Source organism: Maniola hyperantus, chromosome 8 (assembly GCF_902806685.2).
Source record: "Maniola hyperantus chromosome 8, iAphHyp1.2, whole genome shotgun sequence".
In the NCBI taxonomy this organism is placed as follows: Eukaryota; Metazoa; Arthropoda; class Insecta; order Lepidoptera; family Nymphalidae; genus Maniola; species Maniola hyperantus.
Genome location: NC_048543.1, coordinates 3,742,774 through 3,766,086, shown reverse-complemented (window position 1 = coordinate 3,766,086; position 23,313 = coordinate 3,742,774). Strand labels below are relative to the sequence as shown.

Genomic DNA, 23,313 nt, shown 5'->3' with positions numbered 1-23,313 from the left:
GACCTGTAGCGTTGTAAGAAACGCATTCATTTCAATTCATTCACGCACGCAAGCCAGAAACGAGAAAATCGCCACGGACCATAGCAATAAAGGTCGACTTGAAAACCCCCTTTTTAGAGTTTCGTACCTACTTGAGGAGTGCCAACGACGGGACCCTATCACTTAGCCGCCTGTCAAATTGACCGTCACGAAACAAACTGTATTAACTAATACTTAACTAAGTTAGACTGAGTGAGAAGTGAGAACACAAAAATAAATATTTTTTTACCATAAGTATATAACTTTGATAATGAATATTAAATTTTTAATGAATGTTTTATTTTTAACTAATAAGCAACGCCACCTATTGTCAATCTTTAATACTATCTCGAATTAAGGGAAGTTGCAATGGAAGTTGTGTTGTCCTACACGATAGATTAAATTTATTAATAAAATCTTGCGTAGTAATGTTCAATTATTACGCAAGATGGCACTATAGTTATTTTAATACTAGCTTGATTTTTCGGAGCTATGTGCGTGTGCGTTTAGCGTGCAATTATAATATTACCACAGTTTTAATAAAACCGTGATATACTGATATCACGTCTTGCTTTAACGGTGATTGAAAATATCGTGAGGAAACCTTCTTAAAGGTGTGTGAAGTCTTGCCAATCCGCGCAGGATTTTTAAAAACTAAATCCATACGGACGAAGTCGCGGGTATCCTCCAGTAGTAAATAAAAGCGCAAGCGAAGCGAGCACGACATTTTTGATATACATATTTACGAAAAATTAAAATAGTACTAATATTTAGTAGGTATATAGGCTTTTATTCCGGAAAAAGAGTAAATGAGAGATCAAAGAGTTCCTACGGGACTTTTGAAAACCTAAATCTATGCAGACAAAGTTGCGGGACGCATCAACTAATACAGAACAAAAGAGCGAGCGGAGCGAGCGCAAAATATTTGATATACTAGAACTAGTACATACCTTAACCATTTCAAAAAAAAAACCTTTTGTCTGGGATTTGGGGGGGGTTTGGACCCCCCCAACCCACATTTTAACTTCGTCGGTACCTATTATTTCCTTTAGGTACCTACCTATTTCTGCTAGGGCAACCTACTAAGTAGTGCTTTAATTCCTCTTCAGCAAATTGCATTGCGTGCGCCTCTAGAGTCTAGATGCCACCCTGGCGCCCCTCGGGAGTCGCCTTTAGGTATGCGGTCATTATAATAAGTAATACCTACCTACTATTACAATATCATATTATGTGCTATTACTACCTAGTCATTACATCGGTCACGTTTTTGATCATATCACTCGATTTAATAGCAGGCAAATTGTTAATTGGGTCCTATAAAAAATCTTAAAAAAATATAGCTAACTGAGATGATTGATGACTAAAATATAATACCTAGTAGGTACAGTACACGGCAGAAAGTGAAGTACATCGACATTAAAGAAGGAGATAGCAAATTTGTAGAGCATTGTCTCTGTCGTCGAGACCGATAAAAAGTTATATAGGTAAGAGTGACAGAGACAACGCTCTACAAATGTCATTCGATGCCGATGTACATTACTTTCTGCCGTGTAGGTACTGTACCTACCTTAGTAGCTGACCATGAAAGTAGCCATGACATCAAATTCAATAATAATTGAAGTACGATATTAAATTATTATCTAGATATTATCATTAGATAACTAAAGGTCAAGTGCGAGTCGAACTCGCATGCGAAAGGTTCCGCGCATCAGTTACAACTTACATTGTATGTATGTTGTTGTTGTGAATGTTGATTAAGTATATCAATATTCTACATAATCTTAGTCAAGTTCAAATATTATAGTCCAACCAAATGATTAAAATTGATTTATATTCCTACATCGCAAAAAATAAAACAAAACCAGAATCAACACAAAATAAACACTGTTTTGATACCCTGTAACCTTAGTGCGAGTCTGCGCTTTTCGACATAGTTAATAGATTTTGAGTATCGAACAACAGGAAGGGTTCAATATGATTAGCCCGGGTATCATACTTATGAACGAAGTACTTAATACTGCATAAATGTACATTATTCACCAGCATTTTTTAAGTGTTGCATGTTATAAGTAGGTATACTGATTTACTCGAGATTTCTTAACCGATTTGATATTTTTTTTACATTATTTAGGAAGTTTTCCAGATGGTCCCATAAAAAATTTTGGTTCAAACTTTTTAAACCTGATGCTCCAGAGTTACTGCCCGCCAAATTCATGACGATTCAAAAACTGTTGATGTAAATTGACACTGTTGACCAAGCTCCAATGCTCAAATTGAGTTGACCAAGCAACGACATCATGGCTGAACTTCAAGCCCCAACTCCTCAAACGTGATGCTGCAGGTAGGTAACTGCACTTGTAAGCCGTGAAAAATGAAAACCTAAAAAGCCTAAAATTAAAATGAAATAAAAATTGAACCGACTTCAAAAGCACTGAAAAACATTACTTAACTAATTTTTAAATTATGTACTTCGGTAACAATTTTACCAAATTTTAAATCAAATACAAAGCGAATTATTAAAAAAATTAAAACTTATTTTTTGAAGTCGGATATATCAAAAAAGGTAAACCTACTGCATACCTACAATATTTTGAGAATTAACTTGCCATTTTTGCTATATGTGTCAACTGTACCACTTTAGTCCTTAATCGAAGGGTAACCGGTACTTTTGACTTTTGAGATCACAGTTGACACATAGAGCAAATATGGCAAGTGCATTCTCAAAATTTATTGATTTCGAAAATCGAAATCTATCAACGCTATCGAGATGTACTCGTACTTATTACCTGCCTGATATCAGGACATTAAGTTGTAGGTCACCTTAATAATTGAAAGACCGGTTTAATCGCATATAAATAATTACATTATTACCTACTTATTAATTTCGATCTATTACGCGTGCTTACTAAATTATATAAAACCGAGAAACCAACAGACTGATTGATACACGGCACAGCTCCTCAAACTAATTGACACTGGCTTTAGAAACTTGAGATTTTGCATTTAAATCTACCTAGGTATTCGTTAACGGTTCGTTTTTAGGGTTCCGTAGCCAAATGGCAAAAAACGGAACCCTTATAGATTCGTCATGTCTGTCTGTCTGTCTGTCCGTCCGTATGTCACAGCCACTTTTTTCCGAAACTATAAGAGCTATATTAAAAGTTGGTAAATAGATGTATTCTGTGAACCGCATTAAGATTTTCACATAAAAATAGAAACCAAACAATAAATTTTGGGGGTTCCCCATACTTAGAACTGAAACTCAAATTTTTTTTTCATCAAACCCATACATGTGGGGTATCTATGGATAGGTCTTCAAAAATGATATTGAGGTTTCTAACATCATTTTTTTCAAAACTGAATAGTTTGCGCGAGAGACACTTCCAAAGTAGTAAAATATGTGTGTGTGTGTGTGTGTGTGTGTGTGTCTGTAACTTCCAAAATAAGAGAATGATAAAACTAAAAAAATATATGATGTACATTACCATGCAAACTTCTACCGAAAATTGGTTTGAACAAGATCTAGTAAGTAGTTTTTGATTTATCGCGCAAAATGTTAATAAAATACGATTGTCGTACGGAGCCCTCAGTGCGCGAGACTCATTCGCACTTGGCCAGTTTTTGATCGTTTTGTTCGGTTATTGAATTACTAAGAAAGAGTTTTCAAAAATTCCTTCAGAATATAATCATCATAATATACCTACTAGGGCTTTTAATACCGGGATACCGGGCGGTATTGGTTGATACCGGGAACCCGGACTTTTTTCGTCTTTTTCAATCCGGTATTGATCTAATATCGGGATACCGGTATTGGCGATAGTATAAACTACACAGTGACAGATCCTCATTCTATTGCATATATTTTTTTGTAAGTGGCAATCTTTCTTTCTCAGGGATAAAATCCGGAACAAGGAAACTCGCAGAAGAACATATAAGTGACCGACATAGCTCAAATGATTAGCACTGAAGTGGCAATGGACAGATCTTGTCTGTCACAGAACCGACGGCCATTGGGGCTGACGTGTTCTGGAGTGGAAGCGCAGTGTAGGACGAACTCCAACCCGCTGGTTCGAAGACCTGAAAAAGAGGGAAGCAGTTGGATGAGAAAGGGGGAGGACCGTGTTTGGTAGCGCGCTCTTGCCTATGTGCAGCAGTGGACGCATACCTAGGCTGATGTAATGGAATGGAAAGTTAAAAATAATATAATGGTTAATACGGAAAACTTACTTTACTCGGAAACACTTCTTCAAAAAATTCTTCTTCATCTTCTTTTTTTCCAATTTTTATTTTTTTTACAAACTAATACCAGGATCCCGGGATCTCGGTATTGAAAAAAAAATCGGTATTAATACCAATGACTTATACCGGCATTGAAAAAATCTGGTATTCGAAAGCCCTAATACCTGCCATAAGCTATTTTTAATATAGTAGAAGTAAAACTTCATTAGGCGCGTTGGGCTATTTTGAAATGAGTAAAAACCTCAAGATCGCGTCACCGACATGCAAATAATACTCGGCTCAGAGTGCTAATATATAATAATTATAGTAAAACGAAACTATTAATGGTTTTGATTTACAAATTAGGTATGAAAAAAAAAAGTAGCTGAAGTTGGAGGAAAAGGAGGCTATTACAAAAGTGACATCTCTTTCTAACAGATATATACCTACTTACTAATTTTAATTAATTCTGCTGTTCAAGTTTTCGCAATCACTAAAAATAATTTAAATGATATTAAAAAAAACAAGTTTGTTGATAACTTATTTTTTGTAACTTATGTGTTCATGGAATGGAAAAATACTTTTTCTGTTTCCAAATGTTAGACTAATTAATAAGCATAATTTTGTCATTAAGACAATAGTTCGCGACAGCTTGAGATAGCAATCGGGGTATGAGGTGGAGGGACGCCCCGCACACTCGCACGTCACACGCGCTCGTCCGCACCGGGTTAGCACGGGGGCTGTGCGGGTGTGCGGGGTATTCCCTTCCCGATTGCAATCTCAACCTGTCGCGTAGGTACTATACGTCTTATTATAGCGCTCTACCAGAGTGAACTCTACAGTCTACGGTCTATTAGACAACTGTAGGGTTAGTATGAGATTTTTATTTTACATCTCGCTAAGCAACGTATACAAATTATGTTGCAGGGAAATGGTATAAACCGGGATTTGGTCATATCCCTCATCCCGACCCCACGCAGTCTTATCTATCCTACCCCTAGAGTGTTTTTGTGAAGAAGAATGTCAGTCAGTTTGATCCGTCGTTACATTTAATAACAAAATACTGAATTTTGTTATATCACTAGATTTGTTTATTGAAATGCTCAAATTGAGTTGTCAGTTTAATATTAACTATTTTATTATTATTTAATGTTTGTCTTTAAATAAACCAAATATTTTATTTAAAGAAGTAAGTACACCAAATAACTAATTGTTTTTTTTTTACTCTAAAATTTATAAATCGTGTAAAGCTGATGATCTTAGTCAGCTCTATCACAGACTACGGTCTATTTGGGCTGCAAATTGCAAACACCAGTCTCAGTTTTTATCTAGTGCTTTGGTCTAAAAGTATGGTGTAAAATTTTCGCTTTGCGTTAGGTCAACAAAAATATATTTAAAAAAAAATCTCCCGGGGTTTGACCCCTGAGGGATATGACCAACTCCCATTTCGCTGTGACATATAGAAATCAATAACGTGAAACTTGAAAGTGAAATGGACTGCCATGCTATAAAGTTCGAGTTTGCCATGGATGGCAGTGCTCTAAGCGAAGAAACATATCGACTGTGAACTGTTAACATATCCCATCGCCAATCAATAAAAAAATATGCGTGAATGATATCACTGCTAATATTCGATCTAATTCTAAGTTAAACAATAGCACAGACCGGAACATAATTATGTGTTATGATAATAAAATAGAGTAGGATACAACAACTAAGTACCTACTTAATTAGGTTATCATAAAAGTACTCCGTCTGTCTGTCCGTCAGTCCGTCTGTCGGTCGTGTCTGTCAAGAAAACCAATAGGGTACTTTACTTCCCCTTGACCTAGAATCATGAAATTTGGCAGAGGTAGGTCTCATAGCACAAGTAAAGGAAAAAAATCCGAAAACCGTCAATTCGTGGTTAACCTAACCTAACCTAACTTTCTATGTATTTTAATTTCTTAAAATCAGCGATGACCTAAGAGATTTTTGTAAACATATTTAGTTAAAAATCTGGAAAACCATAGATACCTATGTAGATACTCATTTCTAGAACGTGTCTACAGTATAAGTACAGTAATCATTGTTGTGATCGTCTTTAAATAAAGAGAATGTTAAAAAAGTTGAACAAGAGAACATTAAAATAATTACGGAAAATATATTGAAGCTTAGAATAAAACAATAGAACTACTTACGTTAACATATCATTTTTACGTGATTAGCAATCCATACTAATATTATACCCTCATAAAATAATTAATGCGCAAGTTTGTGTGTCTGTCCGTTTGTTACGTTTCCACAACGATTACGATAACGATGAATAGGTATATTTTTCTTACACAATCGGGAGGCTGATCTTAAGGAAAGGCATAGAGATAGGTAGTTTGTACCCAGGTGAGATTGCAGTTAAGGGCTAACTTGTATGTGAATAAAAAAATATGTGTCCCAAACACAGAGTTTGTCCCACAGGATTTTAAGAAATCAAAATCCACGAGGACGCAGTCGCGGGCATCATCTAGTAGTTGATATTGATCAATTCAATTTGGATGGAAAATTACTTCATTAAGCTGATAGCGTGACTAGGTATTACAACTTTTTTCCAAGATACTTTTGTTGATGATCTAGATTTATGCTCTAACTAATTGCTCGTCTTAGAATAAAAACCCGATTTCTTGTCTCATTTATTAAGTAGGTATAACTAGTTATTGAGTATTGTAAGCATCACTCAGAAACAGAAATATTAATTACATAATTATTAGACACTAATACATAATTATTTGATATCGCGGGCGATCCCGATTGCCATCTCGAAAGGTCGCGTACTATATCTGTTTCAGGATTTCAGGATTTTCAGGAAATTCCACTCGAGCGAAGCCGGGGCAGGTCAGCTGTCTGTAATCATTAATTTATCAATTTAGCCGTGAATGCATTATGCATGCTGCGTGTTCTTAGCCAGAGGTCAGTGATCTTGAAATTCTTGAGCGACTCAAGAACAAGTTACATATTTAACGATTTGTAATCTTCAAAATCAAAGCACGAAAACCCGTCAAGTAGGTACCTACGAAGTTTCCCGCCCTTTTTTCCTGAGGTAAAAGTTAGATTCTATGACGTAGTCGGTTCTCTTCGGAACCAATGAATCAAATCTCAAAATTCTTTCACTGATATATTGATAGATAGATAGATAGAGCAACATCACGCTTGAAATTGAGAGTAGAGTAGGTACTATAAGCCTATAAATTATTATATCACGCACACGAAGTTGCGGGCAAACTGGTTGAAATAAAAATTGTCAAATGGAACCCTAAAATTAAGATCAAGAAGCTCAACGCCGTCAGGACTGGCTAGTCGTAAGCTGCGTAGGTTTACATGGCAGGGCGCCTTAGTACGCGATTCAATGCCATATCGAACGAATGTGTTGAATTTTAAAATTACAATTAAAAGTTTAATTTGAAACAAAACGCCTCTATGCGTTTTGATATTACCTATTAACGCTAATTGAATTTAAATAAAAAAATATTTTATACTTTACTAAGTAATTTTGAAAAAATGCTTTTTTACATTTTAAAATAATTGAAGTGATCAGTTCTGCTGGTCCATTTAAAAAATAAAGTTTTTTTTAAATAAAGTGTGGGTTGAATACAAAAAATGTCTAGTGCATTAGCCTTATTGCAAGGCTTGGGCCAAAAGGTACGCGGGAGAGAACAAAGAGTCAGTGATTGCCGAACTCTTCAGATGAATATGCCGCAACCTGTCAACGTGAATATAGAATTTAAGGACATCACTATGGAAGTGTCTACGGGATTTCTAAAAAAAAGTGAGTACAACCAAAAAAGAAAAAAAAATCTAAAAAAAGAAACCTGTATGCAGGTAAATCTAAATATATGCAAATTCCTAAAAGGCCGGCAACGCATCGGCGGTTCCTCTGGTGCTGCAAATGTTCATGGGCGGCGGTAATCACTTAACATCAGGTGACCCGCCTGCTCGTTTGCACGCTATATCAATATAAAAGGAAAAGGTGACTGAATGACTGACTGAGTGGCTGACTGATCTATCAACGCACAGCTCAAACTACTGGACGGATTGGGCTGAAATTTGGCACACAGTTAGCTATTATGTCGTAGGCATCTGCTAAGAAAGGATTTTTGAAAATTCAACGCCTATGGGGTGAAATAGGGACTTGAAATTTGTGTAGTCCACGCGGATGAAGTCGCGAGCATAAGCTAGTCAGTATATAAATCTGGTAGTCAAGTGTGTTATCCTACGGGTTACGAATAAGGCGATAGATCTATGATAATATAAATGGTTCCCGTTGACCTAGAATCATGAAAGGCAGTTAGGTAGGTCTTATAGCAGACATTACGGGAAAAATCTGAAAACCGTGAATTTCTGGTCACATCACACAAAAAAAAAATTGTGGTCATGAACTAAAAATTAGTATTTTCAAATTTTGACGTAAGATAACTACTTATATCGAGTGGGGTATCATATGGGGTCTTTTGTACAAGTAAAGGAAAAAATCCGAAAACCGTGAATTTGTGGTTACATCATTAAAAAAATTAAAATGTGTTTAAGAACAAATAATTAGTATTTTCAATTTTCAAAGTAAGATAACTATACCAAGTGGGATATCATATGAAAGGGTTTTCCCTGTACATTCTAAAACAGATTTTTTTATTTTTATGCATCATAGTTTTTGAATTATCGTGCAAAATGTCGAATAAATATGATTGCAGAACGGAACCCTCGCGCGAGCCTGACTCGCACTTGGCCGGTTTTTTAAATATGAAATTTTTACTTTTTCTTAGATCGTATGGTTTTTTCGGAGGCAGTCGTGGCTTGTTTTCTATATTGTGTGCAATAAAAAAGTTTCGATCTAACTTATTCATTTCTAGATTTTTTAGCTTACAAAAAATACCTATTGCCCAAATTACAGAAAAAAATACTTTTCATTTGGGGGGGGAAACTGGGGAGCTGGCTTTTTTGGTCCACTGTACACAATTCGAAACTGATTTTGAAATGGCCTGAACTTGTGCTAAACTAGAATCCAAAGTTAGATTTCAATGAAAACGGTACAAATCATTATACCTACTTAGTAAAGTTTTAACGGTTTTTGCTCCTCTAGGTATTAATTTCGTGCTTTTGTACATTGTTTTGTTCGCCAGCTCCTCAAATTGTCTCTTATCCATACTAAATACTAATCCATACGTAATATTATAAATGCGAAAGTGTGTCTGTCTCTCTGTCCGTCTGTCTGTCTGTCTGCTAGCTTTTAACGGCCCATCCGTTCAACCGAATTTAATGAAAAGTACAGAGATAGCTTGCATCCCGGGGAAGGACATAGGCTACTTGTTATCCCAAAAAAATCAAAGGGTTCCCGCGGGATTTATAAAACCTAAATCCACGCGGATGAAGTCGCGGGCATTATCTAGTATTTAGGTATATTTTGTAAAGTTCGATAAGTAGGTAGTTACATTTTATTTTATAGAAGAACCAAACATTAAGCCTACTTACATTAAAATATTCTTCAAAAGTTTTAATTATTCAAAAGTCAAAACTCATTCGCCAAAAGGGTTAAAAGTAGGCAAAATATCGAAAGCAGCCCTTGTCAATTTATCACAATTTCAGACTGATAGAATATAGTGTGGTGTAGTGTGTGATATACGAGTATAATAATATAGTGGAGAGGTGATTGCGCGATAGTAGGGGTTCACCTTCACAAGTACCTAATCTTTAAGGTAGAGGTAGTCTTATATTATTTTAGGTACCAAGCATATACTACAATGTAGTCAGGGGTGTCACTATCATGAAACTGCGGATCCCAACTCGTTAATCCTGATGCTGCAAGGTCCTAAACTCCTAAGCCGTGGGGATTCAGGAACTTCTGATGGTGAATTGGTATTTAAAGTAAAGGCTTAATGAAAGGCTTAATGATTACACTCCAAGTCCGAATTCCTCAAAGCTGATGATGTAGGGTAGATCACTCCTAAACCATAGAGATTTAGGAACTGTTCCTGGTGAAATAATATTGCAAATGCCAAACAAATACGTTTGTTTTTGAATTCCAAGTCCCAACTCTTCAATCCTGATGCTGCTGTGTGGATTTGGAGACTTTTGCTGGAGAATTGATATTTTAGGTATCAAGCAATGACTACTTACACTAAAATATTAAAATAAAAAAAACATAATATTATTAAAACCAACTTCCAAAACCACAACAAAGTAAAAAATATTTTTTCCTTCTACACGTGTTGGTACCTACACCTATGTACCTAGGTATATGAAGTCGGGCGAGCATTATAAAAGAAACTAGAAATCAAAGCGTGAAGCTCGCCCGACTTCAAAATACAGTTTGGATGTCGGTTTTTTAATATTTTTTTTTTAATCTTAGTAAGTAAATATTCTCTATTAGGTACTATTCATTAATTAAGTACCTATTTCCATAACAAAACATGAGTAAGTATAATTTCCGCGTCCAGCCTTACATGCGCCCCGCGAGAAAATTTTGTCTACGCATTATCTCGTGTTTCTTCATACAAATAAGACGAGTAAATGCGTAGACAAAATTTTCTCGTGGTGCGCATGTTAGCCTAACAGCTGGAAAAGGTTATCGGCGCATGTTTGTTGCGATCAAACCGGTCATTTTACTGCTAATCTCGCAAACAACTTACATAGGTACTTAGATCCTACTAGTAAGTAGGTATATTATGTAGGTTATAGTAAAATGTAGTAAACATTTCAATAATATTGTATTTTTAAAGTACAACTAACGCATCATATTGAACTATTATGAAGGTACTAGTTTATGCTCGCGTCTTCGTCCGCGTGGACTACACAATTTTCAAACCCCCATTTCACCCCCTTAAGGGTTGATTTTTCAAAAATCCTTTCTTAGCGGATGCCTACGTCATAATAGCTATCTGCATGCCTTTCAGCCCGATCCGTCCAGCAGTTTGGCCTGTGCGTTGATGGATTAGTCAGTCAGTCACCTTTTTCTGTTATATTATACTAGCTTATGTTCACGACTTCGTCCGCGTGGACTACACAAATATCAAACCCCAAAAATTCTTTCTTAATGGATGCCTACGTCATAATAGCTATCTGCATGCCAAATTTCAGCCCGATCCGTCCAGTAGTTTGAGCTGTGCGTTGATAGATCAGTCAGTCAGTCAACTTTTCCTTTTATACATTTAGATAATCGATCGATAGACGTCCACTGTTGGACATATAGGCACAGATAGGTACAGTACAAGTACGCTGGAAGAGATGTGCCATGTAAAATGACAGTTTTTTTTGTGCCGATTCGAAGCGCCCGGTCCTACCGAGCGTATAATATAACCGGGAATTACAGTGCGACAAGGCTATCCTGACGCGTGGCGAAAATCGGAACTAATGTTGCCGTCAAGTGTCCCCTTTGTTCTTGTTTGAATATTCTAAGCCTTTGTTCTCCAACAGCGCCCCCCTGTCAATGTCATTCAAGTGCCAAGAGAGCCTTGTCGCACTGTAAAATTGAAAGTGTAGTCTTCGTGTTGACGCTATATTGACAGATATCTCATCACTGACATTTCGTTCCGGGTAAGGAGGTACAAAATGGCGAAAATGAAGTTGCTTCAAATCGGTCGTCTATCACAGGTCCAGCGTACTGGAATTATTAGAGGTCAGTAGTCACCCCCCTTTACCACGTGGCACGTAGGCTTATAAACTCAGTTGTGAATTTATTATGGGCATGGGTTCTTAATCATGAGAAGTCATTTGTCAGATTGTCATTAGGGAATCAAAATGTAAGTAGTTAATGTATTCGTAGTTATGTAAATCATTCTTAAATATCAATTTTCGCGCTCGTATAGCCGTGGTTCCGGTTCCGGTGACATTGAAACACGATCGCTACCTGTAGGTACTTAAATAGTTTGTAAGGTACCGGTCCACTGAAGTGAGCGGAGCGGAGATGTATTAAGCAGACCAATGAGATCATTAATAGGTATGATTGAATCCAATGAGCCTACCAATCCGCACATGGCCAGCGTGGTAGACTATGGCCAAAACCGTTCTCACTCATGGGAGGAGACCCGTGCTCTGTAGTGAGCCGGCGATGGGTTGATCATGATGATTAAATGATTGAAAAATCGAATTAATCGACTAAACATAGACATCTCGCTTCAGTTAACAGAATATAAGCGTACGTTACACTCCGCTACATGCGTTATGTGACTTAACCTAATATTATAATCCGTAGTAAAAAAAACCGGCCAAGTGCGAGTCAGGCTCGCGCAATGAGGGTTCCGTACCACGCACAACAGACGGAAACGTTTAAGTGCGGAAACCAGCCCAGAGCGAAGAAGAGGGTTCCGTACTACAGTCGTATTTTTTCGACATTTTGCACGATAATTCAAAAACTATGATGCATAAAAATAAATAAAAATCTGTTTTCGAATGTACAGGTGAAGACCTTTCATATGATACCCCACTTGATATAGTCACTCACTTCGAAAGTTGAAAATACTAATTATTAGTTCATGACCACAATTTAATTTTTTTTGTGTGATCTAACCCTAAATTCACGGTTTTCAGATTTTTCTATAAGATCTACCTACCTGCCAAATTTCATGATTCTAGGTCAACGGGAAGTACCCTGTAGGTTTCTTGACAGACAGACAGACAACAAAGTGATCCTATAAGGGTTCCGTTTTTCCTTTTGAGGTACGGAACCCTAAAAATGATTGCAATCGATTCTGTTACTGATTCTGAACAAGCTACTTTCAGGTTTTGCGTGTACTAATACTAACGTTGCATAAGTGGTAGGTGGGTACATACTTACATAATATTATGTATTTAATACTAGCTGTTGCCTGTACGAGCAGTACATTGATAGATTAGTCAGTCACCTTTTTCCAAGAAATTCCACCCAAGTGAAATCAGGATGGGGAAATTCAGCTATAAAATGGAAATTAAATGATACGAAGTAATTAATTGAGAGTGATAAGGAAAATCCAAATGGATACATCCATTAATTTACCATTACAGTTAAACATGAAGTGCAATCAAAACTCGACACGTGCCAGACGTGTTTGTATCTCTTGGGCCAGGAACAAATGCAGCGGAAATCGTTAGCAGAAAGCGTCATAAATAGGGTCTTGGACTGTAGACTGTAGTACCTAATCAAATGATGTGATGTTTTGTATAGTGGTAGTTTATGGGGGTAGCACAACAGACGGAAACGTTTAAGTGCGGAAACCAGCCCAGAATGAAGAAAGAAAGAAAGAAGGGGGTAGAATTCATTACTTCACTAACCCTATTATAAATTCGAAAGTGTTTGTTTGTTGGTTTGTCCTTCAATCACGTCGCAACGGACCAACGTATCGGCGCGCTTTTTTGCTTGGGTATAGTCAAAGACCTGGAGAGTGACAAAGGCTACTATTAATCCCAGAAAATTGAAGAGTTCCCACGGGAACCTAAATCCACGCGGACGAAGTCGCTGGCATCAGCTAGTAATTACATAAAAATCATGATTTTTGATTATTTTTAGCATAATTATCCGCACTGCGCGGAAGGCGGTCATTGACGTTACAAGGCGATAAACAAAAAAAAAATTTTTTGCATAAAAATATTTATCCGCAGAAATGACTCAATTTTTATGTTAAAAAATTACGTTTTAAGTTTGTTAAAAATAAATAAATAAAACATGATTTTTATGTCATTATTCTACATAGACATTTTATTTTTACAAATAAAGTGTCTTTTGGTTTACGTGTTGTATGTATGTTATGGTAGGTACTAGGTAGTTAATAATTATTAATCTACAAAAGATACCCTTCTACTTATACTTTATTCTAATTTCCGTGGGACAGCGCCTTATCAATGGATACGGTACGCCACCGTCGCGCGTCGGTCCACACGCACTTTCCGCGCATGTCCGCACAACTGTATGGTTGAAGAGCCGCCAATTTTAGAAACTTTGGCCTCTTATTCGAAGGGTCCGAGGTTTGACCTCGAGCCTCTAACTTACCTGTAACTTTTCGGATATACTATGCGTTTTAAGCAATCAAATATCACATGCTTCGGTGAAGCAAAAAATTGTAACGAACTAATGATTTCAAGCTTATTTTATTGTTTAACAACACAGACATAATTTATATTGTACCTAACTATGTCTGTGTTTAACGACATAATATTTTAATATAGATAACGGATACATACCAACCACAATTAATTTGATGTTTTTATTTGTCGGTATTACGGGTCGTGGTCATGACGGGACTGCGGTGCTGCTAGAGATGAAGTTCGAGCTTTCATGGGCAGTAGCGAACTGCCCTCTTTCTTGTTCTTTTCGGTGGAACTTTACGAGCTGTCCGGCAAAAATAATCTCACAACGTCACTATTAACTTTCGATGTCGTACGTAGATAGAGTAATAAAGGTAGATGCAGGAACGTTTGCTTTCTCATTCGCACTAAAAAGAGAGCACAGATAAAGTTACTAATGTGATAAACAGAGACGCAGCTAACCTATTTTTGGTCCCTTATCGTGTAACTGGTTTTTTTCAAGAATACATACAAGAAGTTGCAAAAAAAACTTTGAGAATTCGTGGCGTACCTAATTGTATTTCTCATGAGTTATTTACTTGTTTTCACATAAAAAACGTTTAATACAAATATTGTTGATCGGTTAATACAAATATTGACTACTAAACAATGGTAATAATTGTCGTGTTATTCATCGTTACGTCGTCGTGCTATCGCTATCTCATACGCGGTTACACAGTACTTAAATCTACCTATTATTCTATCTACGATGTCGTACAATACTGTCTTGGTTTACATGATTCTACCACTGGAAGGAAATCGGCATGCCTGAGAGGACATCAATTATTGTGTGAATCCGTACTTGGTGAGCGTGGTAGGTGGTAGAGGTAAAACCATTCTCATTCTGAGACCCTTGCTCAGTAGTGGATCGGCGATGGGTTGGTGATGATGATATACATCGAGATAATGATGATGATTAGGTAGGTACTTAGTACTTAACGCAACTGCCACTCTTGTACCAAAGTCGCAGAAACTTGGCCTGGCCTTATGTTTGCCTTATGTAAAAAGTAACAATTTTTTGCCGCTGATTATATTATTCGGAAAAATAATTATTATGCTGTTCTAAAAATGATTTGCTCATACCTGGCATTTACCTAGTTATTATACTGATTTGAATAGGTAGATATTAGATAATTTTAATCATACATAATTATCTACTAAAAACAAGTCAAATCCTTGAAATGTCTAGTATGTATGCACAGAAATGTCAAATGGCGTAAGACCGTTATCAATAGTATCATGTATTGATTAATTTAATTATTAGTAGCCTGAAGTATCCCAGTGCTGGACAAAGCCCAACGCGGCCTGAAAGGTCAAAGTACCTATGCCTCCCTTCCCTCCTACACGACTGCCCAAAAACGTATGTATGTATGAAGGTATGTGAGTTTCTTTATTCCACCATAACTTCTAAATACCTGATTTAGATGTATGTATGTGGTATCGTTAGAATCCTTACATCATGCATTGCGATTCCCCGTCTTACAATACGGTATTTGACAACTAGTTAAATGAGTAACTTTTTATCAAACGTCAAAACGCGCACTGATATTCTATGAAATACTGGAATGTGACGTCACATCATAATGACGTATTTTTAGGGTTCCGTACCTCAAAAGGAAAAACGGAACCCTTATAGGATCACTTTGTTGTCTGTCTGTCTGTCTGTCTGTCAAGAAACCTACAGGGTACTTCCCGTTGACCTAGAATCATGAAATTTGGCAGGTAGGTAGATCTTATAGCTGACATTTGGGTAAAAATCTGAAAACCGTGAATTTAGGGTTAGATCACACAAAAAAAATTGTGGTCATGAACTAATAATTAGTATATTCAACTTTCGAAGTAAGTAACTATGTCAAGTGGGGTATCATAAATGAAAGGTCTTCACTTGTGCATTCTAAAACAGATTTTTATTTATTTTTATGCATCATCGTTTTTGAATTATCGTGCAAAATGTCGAAAAAATACGACTGTAGTACGGAACCCTCAATGCGCGAGCCTGACTCGCACTTGGCCGGTTTTTTTAGTTTAAATCGATAATTTAAAATGGTTATTACACTTAATAGTTTTAAGGACTTGGATTTTACGTATTTTGGAAAACCCTCTATTTAATAATCACTGAGAAATAATTTATTTTTGATGTAGTCAAATACCCAATTCTATAAGTTCTTATGAGTATGAGAGGTATGTTTTGCCTGGAAGTGATCACTTTAGTGATGAGGCCTAGGATTAAGCCCTTTGCTTTTTACCTATATTCTTACCCTCTGTAATTTTATTAACAATAAAGTTGTTTGAATTAAATTAAATGCTGGAGAAGTACAAGTAATTATGTTTAATTAACAAGATTAAATACATAACTTGCGCAAGGCAGGCACATAATCATTTTTTCAGTGCACTTGCTCGTAAAATCACTAAAAAATCTACCGCACAGTTATTGGCCTACAAAACCGTGCCGCTTCGTATCTTTTCAATATATCGCACTACTGCTTATAAGTAGGTATTTATTTAGATGTGTCTAGTGCTGACGTCACTAAAATGGCGGCCACGCGCATTAGCAATTTGCGGAGCAATTATTACTGTTGAGGCAAGATTAGAAGTGGAATACATTCGTTACCTATAAGTACGCGACAGATCGAGGTGGCAATCGGGGTATGTGGCAGGGGGACGCCACGCACACCCGCACCATGCCCACGCTCGCCCGCACTGGGTTAGCGCAAGGGCTGCGCGGGTGTGCGGAGTGTACCCACCCCGATTGCGATCTCGACCTGTCGCGTAGCTACTGTACGTACGAGTTGATCTATCATAAAATATGGAATGTGGAATGTGCAATGGAAAATATTATATGGGTTTAGGTTTACTTTGGGAAAACCAGCGGTCTATTTAGTTAATTGAGGAAATTGTTAAGCTTTTATAGTTTTTCTTTTTGTCATTATTATTATAATTCCCCTTAAGTATGTATAATTTATGTACAGTTACACGTATAATTATTATATTCTTTTTTTTTTAATTTTAATTAGGTGCTTTACTGACTACCTAATTGAATTATTTTTGATTAGATTCTTACCTAAAAATTAAATCAAGTTTTTATTATATCAAGATAATCGAGATTCGAGGTACATAACATAACATAATATAAATATTGATAAGTAGGTAGGTACTAGGTACATAAAATTATTTCTTTTCTTATCTGATTTCATTTTTAATTGGCATTTAATTAATTTTTTAGGAATAGTGTAAGTAGGTACCTACCAACTTATATTAACTACAGATGAAAGAATATATTTGTCAAAAGCCTGTTTACAAACCTGTTTTGTTGCACTCTGAGTGAACTCACAAGGACTGCGATGTGGTCTATATGTTATGATAGTAATAAATAATTATATTAGGTTCGTAAGTAATTCTTTTGAATGTTAGTTTAGGTTTATATGTATTTATTTTAAATTTCAGGTCAGTCTTCAGGCTGTGGTAGTAATTAATAATAAGTATATAGGTATTTTTCAAAATGTTACATTAGATATAAATTTTTTTAAGAAGTGCATATTATGTTACACTAGCGTATTAGGAATAAGCCTGTAAAGCTAGATGTAAGTGTTGCAAAAAAAAAAAAAAAAGTTATTGAAGTCGGCTTTATTTTATTTTTATTTCACAATTTTTAGTGGTGCTTCAGAATAACATAAAATAATTTGGTAATAAAGGAACTCTTATGGCGAGATTAAGTTAGTGGGAAAGTTTTTTAATCTCATGGGAAAAAATCATACGCGGACGAAGTCGCGGGTAACTGCTAGTAATCTCTATAAAATTCGTAACTTATTGCTCCATGTAGGTACGTATACACGAGGCTATTATTAATAATTAAAATGCGCATTTGCGTAGATATCTACCTAGTATCTATCGTATGTTTATGTGAAGTGTTGTATAATAATTATTAAAATATGCATTTTATTTGAATTTTATTAGGTACTAAATTTAAATGAATTTTATTCAAGCTTTCCCGGTAGATATAACTATAGATAGACACGTAGCGGAAACCTTTTTTTTAACCGGTCAAGTGCGATTCGCACTCATACACAAAGGGTCCCGTGCCATCGTACAAGATATTGCGGTAACTAATATGGTATTTCATTTCATACAAGCTCCCTTGCTAAGCGAGCGTTTTGACGTTTGATAAAAAGTTGCTGATTTGATTAGTAGTCATCATTCCTATTATTTATTGTTCAGTGACGAGATAGTAATCTACTTTATTACGGCCTTCATACAAAGTAAATAGATATAAACTACGTTTTCTCATCTGTGTCATGGCTACTTTATTGATTTTAATGATGCTATCACGTTTATACCGTATGTAGTATGTAGTAGTTTGGCTTTAGAACTGTAGTTTTAACGATGGATATTAAAAAATATTAAAATAAAAACCGACCAAGCTTTTTAGGGTTCCGTACATAATAATAAACAAAATATTTTGGGTGTATGAAATTTTCATTTCCGAGCTAGACATAATCGCAATATATCGTGAAAGCTCACCCATTAAAAAGCGAAGCCGTATTAATTTTTGTTATTGTTCCGTATAATTTATTTTCTCATCTTAGTACGGTTTCGTATCAAAAACAAAAACAACATTATGATAACTAATTATTATTTTCCCTCAATTTTATTTATTAATTATTAACAACAGGCTTCTAAGTTCTAACTGGCAAAAAATATACAAAGTAATTAACATTTTAGCCAAACAATATTCTAATTTAATGAGGATATGAATTATGATCCGACGTAAGGTTGATGTACTCTAATATTGAACTTTATCTAACCACTGGGCTATTAGGGCGAGTTTCCATGCCAGTTTATTAAATACTGGCAATTACCCGCGACTTCATCCGCGACACGTAGCTCGTATGTACCTATAGTTTGCAACAGGTTCAAATGGCAGTCGGGGTATGAGGCGGGGGGATGCCCCGCACAACCGCGCGTCATCGTCCGCACCGGGTTAGCGCGGAGGCTGTGTGAGTGTGCGGGGCGTCCCCAACCCGATTGCCATCTAGACCTGTCGCGCACTGTACATATTATAATAGTTTATTTAAGTATTCGAATATAATGTAGCCTATCTACCAGTGAAGAAATTTGGGAATCGGATGAGTAAAGTTTCGGGGACCTCGGGTTACCTCTTACATCCAAATTTCATAGCCGCCTTCCACTGCGAGCGGAGCGGAATCCGTACGGACTCCGTTGAGCTCGCTAAACTTACGAACTTTAACTCCCTCTTTAAAAAGTAGTTGAGTTCCGGATACGAAGGGTGCCAACCGGATCCTAATAAGTACTAAGCCCATTTACCTGTCTGTCTCTCAGCGGGATGTATCTCATGAACCGTACATAACAATAGAGAGTAGAGTTGAAATTTTCAGTGTATGTAGGTGACGTTATAACAATAAATATCTTTTCTTCTTAATAAAAAATTAAAATAGCCGCCATGAAAATTAAAATATAAAAAATGTTACCTACGTCTTGTACGATGATAAGGAACAATTTGTGGGCGAATCCGGCTCCCGCACTTTACAGGTTTTGTGTTTTGGTTAACTGAGAATGTTAATAATTTCTAGAGTTCTGGTATATTAAATTATTTGTTAATGCTGGATTAATAGGTCCGATACATGATACGGATCTATGCTCCTTTGCTTTTGTGGTACCTAGTTTTGTATTTTGATCATTCATTATCGATTGTCTAAAATTCTGTTTCGTACCAGAATAAGTTAACATTTCACCTTTTATGCCGTACAAGGAAATGTCGTCATAGACGGAAAACAAAGGATGGGCCCAAACAAAAACAATTTAATAATCGGATTTTTAACAAAAAATTCAACTTGTTTACCTATTTTAAAGTAGGTAGGTTAAAGTTTATTTAGGTATTTTTGTAAATATCTATAAGTTTGAACGGGCTAATCTTCTGAACGGCTGAACCTATTTCAACGGGAGTTTCACAGATAAGTAGAGGATTAACCAAGGAGTAACATAGGATACTTCCTTAACCGACTTTCAAAAAACGAGGAGTTTTGTTTTTCTACTTTAAGTGGGATGAGATTGTCCACCCTTTCAAATATAACGTATTAATCGGAATATGTATGTACCTAGATAGTAGACACTTACCTAGGCCAGATAAAGGATGATTTATGCTAAACCGCGCCGGGCCCGAGCCGTGCCACGTCCGAGGCACATCCGACGCGCAGACGATCCACGGATTGCAATTTTGTATGAAGAAACGTAACACGGACGAGGCTCGGATGACTCAGCACAGTCTGATGTGATCTTATACGAATTCCCAATCTGATGCCTCGGACGTGGCACCGGGCACAGTCTAGCATAAATCATCCCTAACTACATATTACTTATTTTCAGATTTGTTATAATACCGAACTTAAAACTATGTATCAATCACTCCAATCATTTTATTTACTGAAAATGTAGGTTAACAAGTCAAGATAACAACATAAAGTTTAACAAGATAAAGTTTAAAACTAAAACCGACTACTTACTTCTCATGATAAACGCTGAAATAAAGCTCAATTTTTCAGTACTGGACTAAGAGCCCGTGAGGACCAGACCTTCGTTATTTTGTAAAAGCTGAAAGTTTATCTGCTTATTGTCCCCAATACAGGGAAGATCCGATCCACAACTATGAATTTTGGAACATGGTGGCTTTGGGAGATAACAGCTGGTAATAAAGGTGTAAAAAATCTTACACATTTTCTTCTGAATAATTTTTTAAACTTTAAAAGCGCCTGGCAGACGGTTGCCACTTGCCACGACACTACTGACTGGCAATGTATGACGTGATTTCTAATACTATTGCGAAGAAAATATAAAAAATAGACTTTATGCTTTGACGTAAGATTTTTTACACCTTTATTACCTGTTATCTCCCAAAGCTGCCATAATCCAAGCTTCATAGTTGCTGATCATTCCTCCCTGTGTTGGGGACAACACGCAGAGAAACTGTCAACTTCTTAGGGTTCCGTACCTCAAAAGGAAAAACGGAACCCTTATAGGATCACTTTGTTGTCTGTCTGTCAAGAAACCTACAGGGTAGGTACTTCCCGTTGACCTAGAATCATGAAATTTGTCAGGTAAGTAGATCTTATAGCTGACATTTGGGGAAAAATATGAAAACCGTGAATTTAGGGTTAGATCACACAAAAAAAATTAAATTGTGGTCATGAACTAATAATTAGTATTTTCGACTTTCGAAATGAGTGACTATATCAAGTGGGGTATCATATAAAAGATCTTCACCTGTAAATTCTAAAACAGATATTTATTTATTTTTATGCATCATAGTTTTTGAATTATCGTGCAAAATGTCGAAAAAATACAACTGTAGTACGTAACCCTCATTGCGCGACCCTGACTCGCACTTGGCTGGGTTTTATAAAATAACGAAGTTCTGGCACTCGCGGGCTCTCTCTCTCTATACGGTTGGTACGTAACTTAGGAACATATTATGCCTAACCATATGTAGTTTTATCCATATCTTATTACAAGAATTAATGATGAGGAAGGTATTTTTATGTACCTATAGCTAAAAGGTCTTATCAAAGTTAATTTATGAGAGATATGTTAATAGTGACCTTAATAGTGTTTACGTTTGACCTCAAACAACTTCTATTATAATATTACCTATAAGTACCTCAGAAGTCAGAATACGAAAAACTTTCAAAAATAAAATAAAAACCGACTTCAATAACCACCAACACTAAAAAGTAAAAAATTATTTAATTTATTACCCAATATATTATGTATACAAGAGTTATTGTAGTTCTATAGTAATATTTTTTGGAGCCGGTGCCAATTAGCCGCACGAACCGTCTATCTACTCTTCATAGTGTTTTACGACTCCATATTGGCACCGAAATCTTTCCAACACAATATGTACTACATGATGCCCGCGACTTCATCCGCGTGGATTAAGGTTTTTAAAAATTCCGTGGGGACTCTTTGACCTTCCCCGGGATGCAAGCTATCTGTGTACCAAATTTTGTCAGAATCGGTTCAATGGATAGACCGTGAAAGGCTAGCAGACAGATAGACAGACAGACAGACAGACAGACAGACAGACAGGCACACAGACAGACAGACGGACACTTTCGCATTTATAATATTAGTATGGATATGGATTGTATGATAGTATGGATGTATGGTATGAACATTTTATCGACACGTGTTTCAGTTTTTTAGGGTTCCGTACCTCAAAAGGAAAAACGGAACCCTTATAGGATCACTTTGTTGTCTGTTTGTCTGTCTGTCTGTCTGTCCGTCTGTCTGTCAAGAAACCTACAGGGTACGTCCCGTTGACCTAGAATCATGAAATTTGGCAGGTAGGTAGATCTTATAGCTGACATTTGGGGAAAAATCTGAAAACCGTGAATTTCGGGTTAGATCACACAAAAAAAATTAAATTGTTGTCATGAACTAGTAATTAGTATTTTCAACTTTCGAAGTGAGTGACTATATCAAGTGGGGTATCATATGAAAGGTCTTCACCTGTACATTCTAAAACAGAATTTTATTTATTTTTATGCATCATAGTTTTTGAATTATCGTGCAAAATGTCGAAAAAATACGACTGCAGTACGGAACCCTCATTGCGCGAGCCTGACTCGCACTTGGCCGGTTTTTTTGCTTATACTATAACTAACGTTCTTTATGTAGTGGGACTAGTCACCAGTGGGTTCTTTATTTGTTTTTTACTCCGATTATTAAACTCTGTTTTTGTTGTAGGTAAAAAAACAATCCTCCGGAACGTGTCAGGACTGTTCAAGACCGGCCAGCTCACCGCCATCATGGGTCCGTCGGGCGCGGGAAAAACCTCGCTCCTGAACGCGCTCACTGGGTTCTCGTGAGTTCATTTTTCTCTAGCATTATAAATGAGCTATAAGGATGCCTGTTCACTACAGCGGATCGCAGCGGGATTACCTACCAAATTTTTAGGGTTCCGTACCTCAAAAGGAAAAACGGAACCCTTATAGGATCACTTTG

General features: G+C 36.5%; 1 protein-coding gene across 1 annotated transcript in view; it reads left to right on the top strand.

Moving 5' to 3' along the window:
• Positions 1-7,614: 7,614 nt before the first annotated feature.
• The window catches only part of LOC117984316 (dnaJ homolog subfamily C member 10-like), a 67,700-nt gene continuing 52,001 nt past the window's right edge, over positions 7,615-23,313 (top strand). The window contains exons 1-2 of the mRNA XM_034970951.2: positions 7,615-8,035; positions 23,056-23,173. Coding sequence (XP_034826842.1) covers positions 7,867-8,035; positions 23,056-23,173 — 287 coding nt within the window. The 5' untranslated portion in view covers positions 7,615-7,866. The remainder of the gene's footprint in view (positions 8,036-23,055; positions 23,174-23,313) is intronic.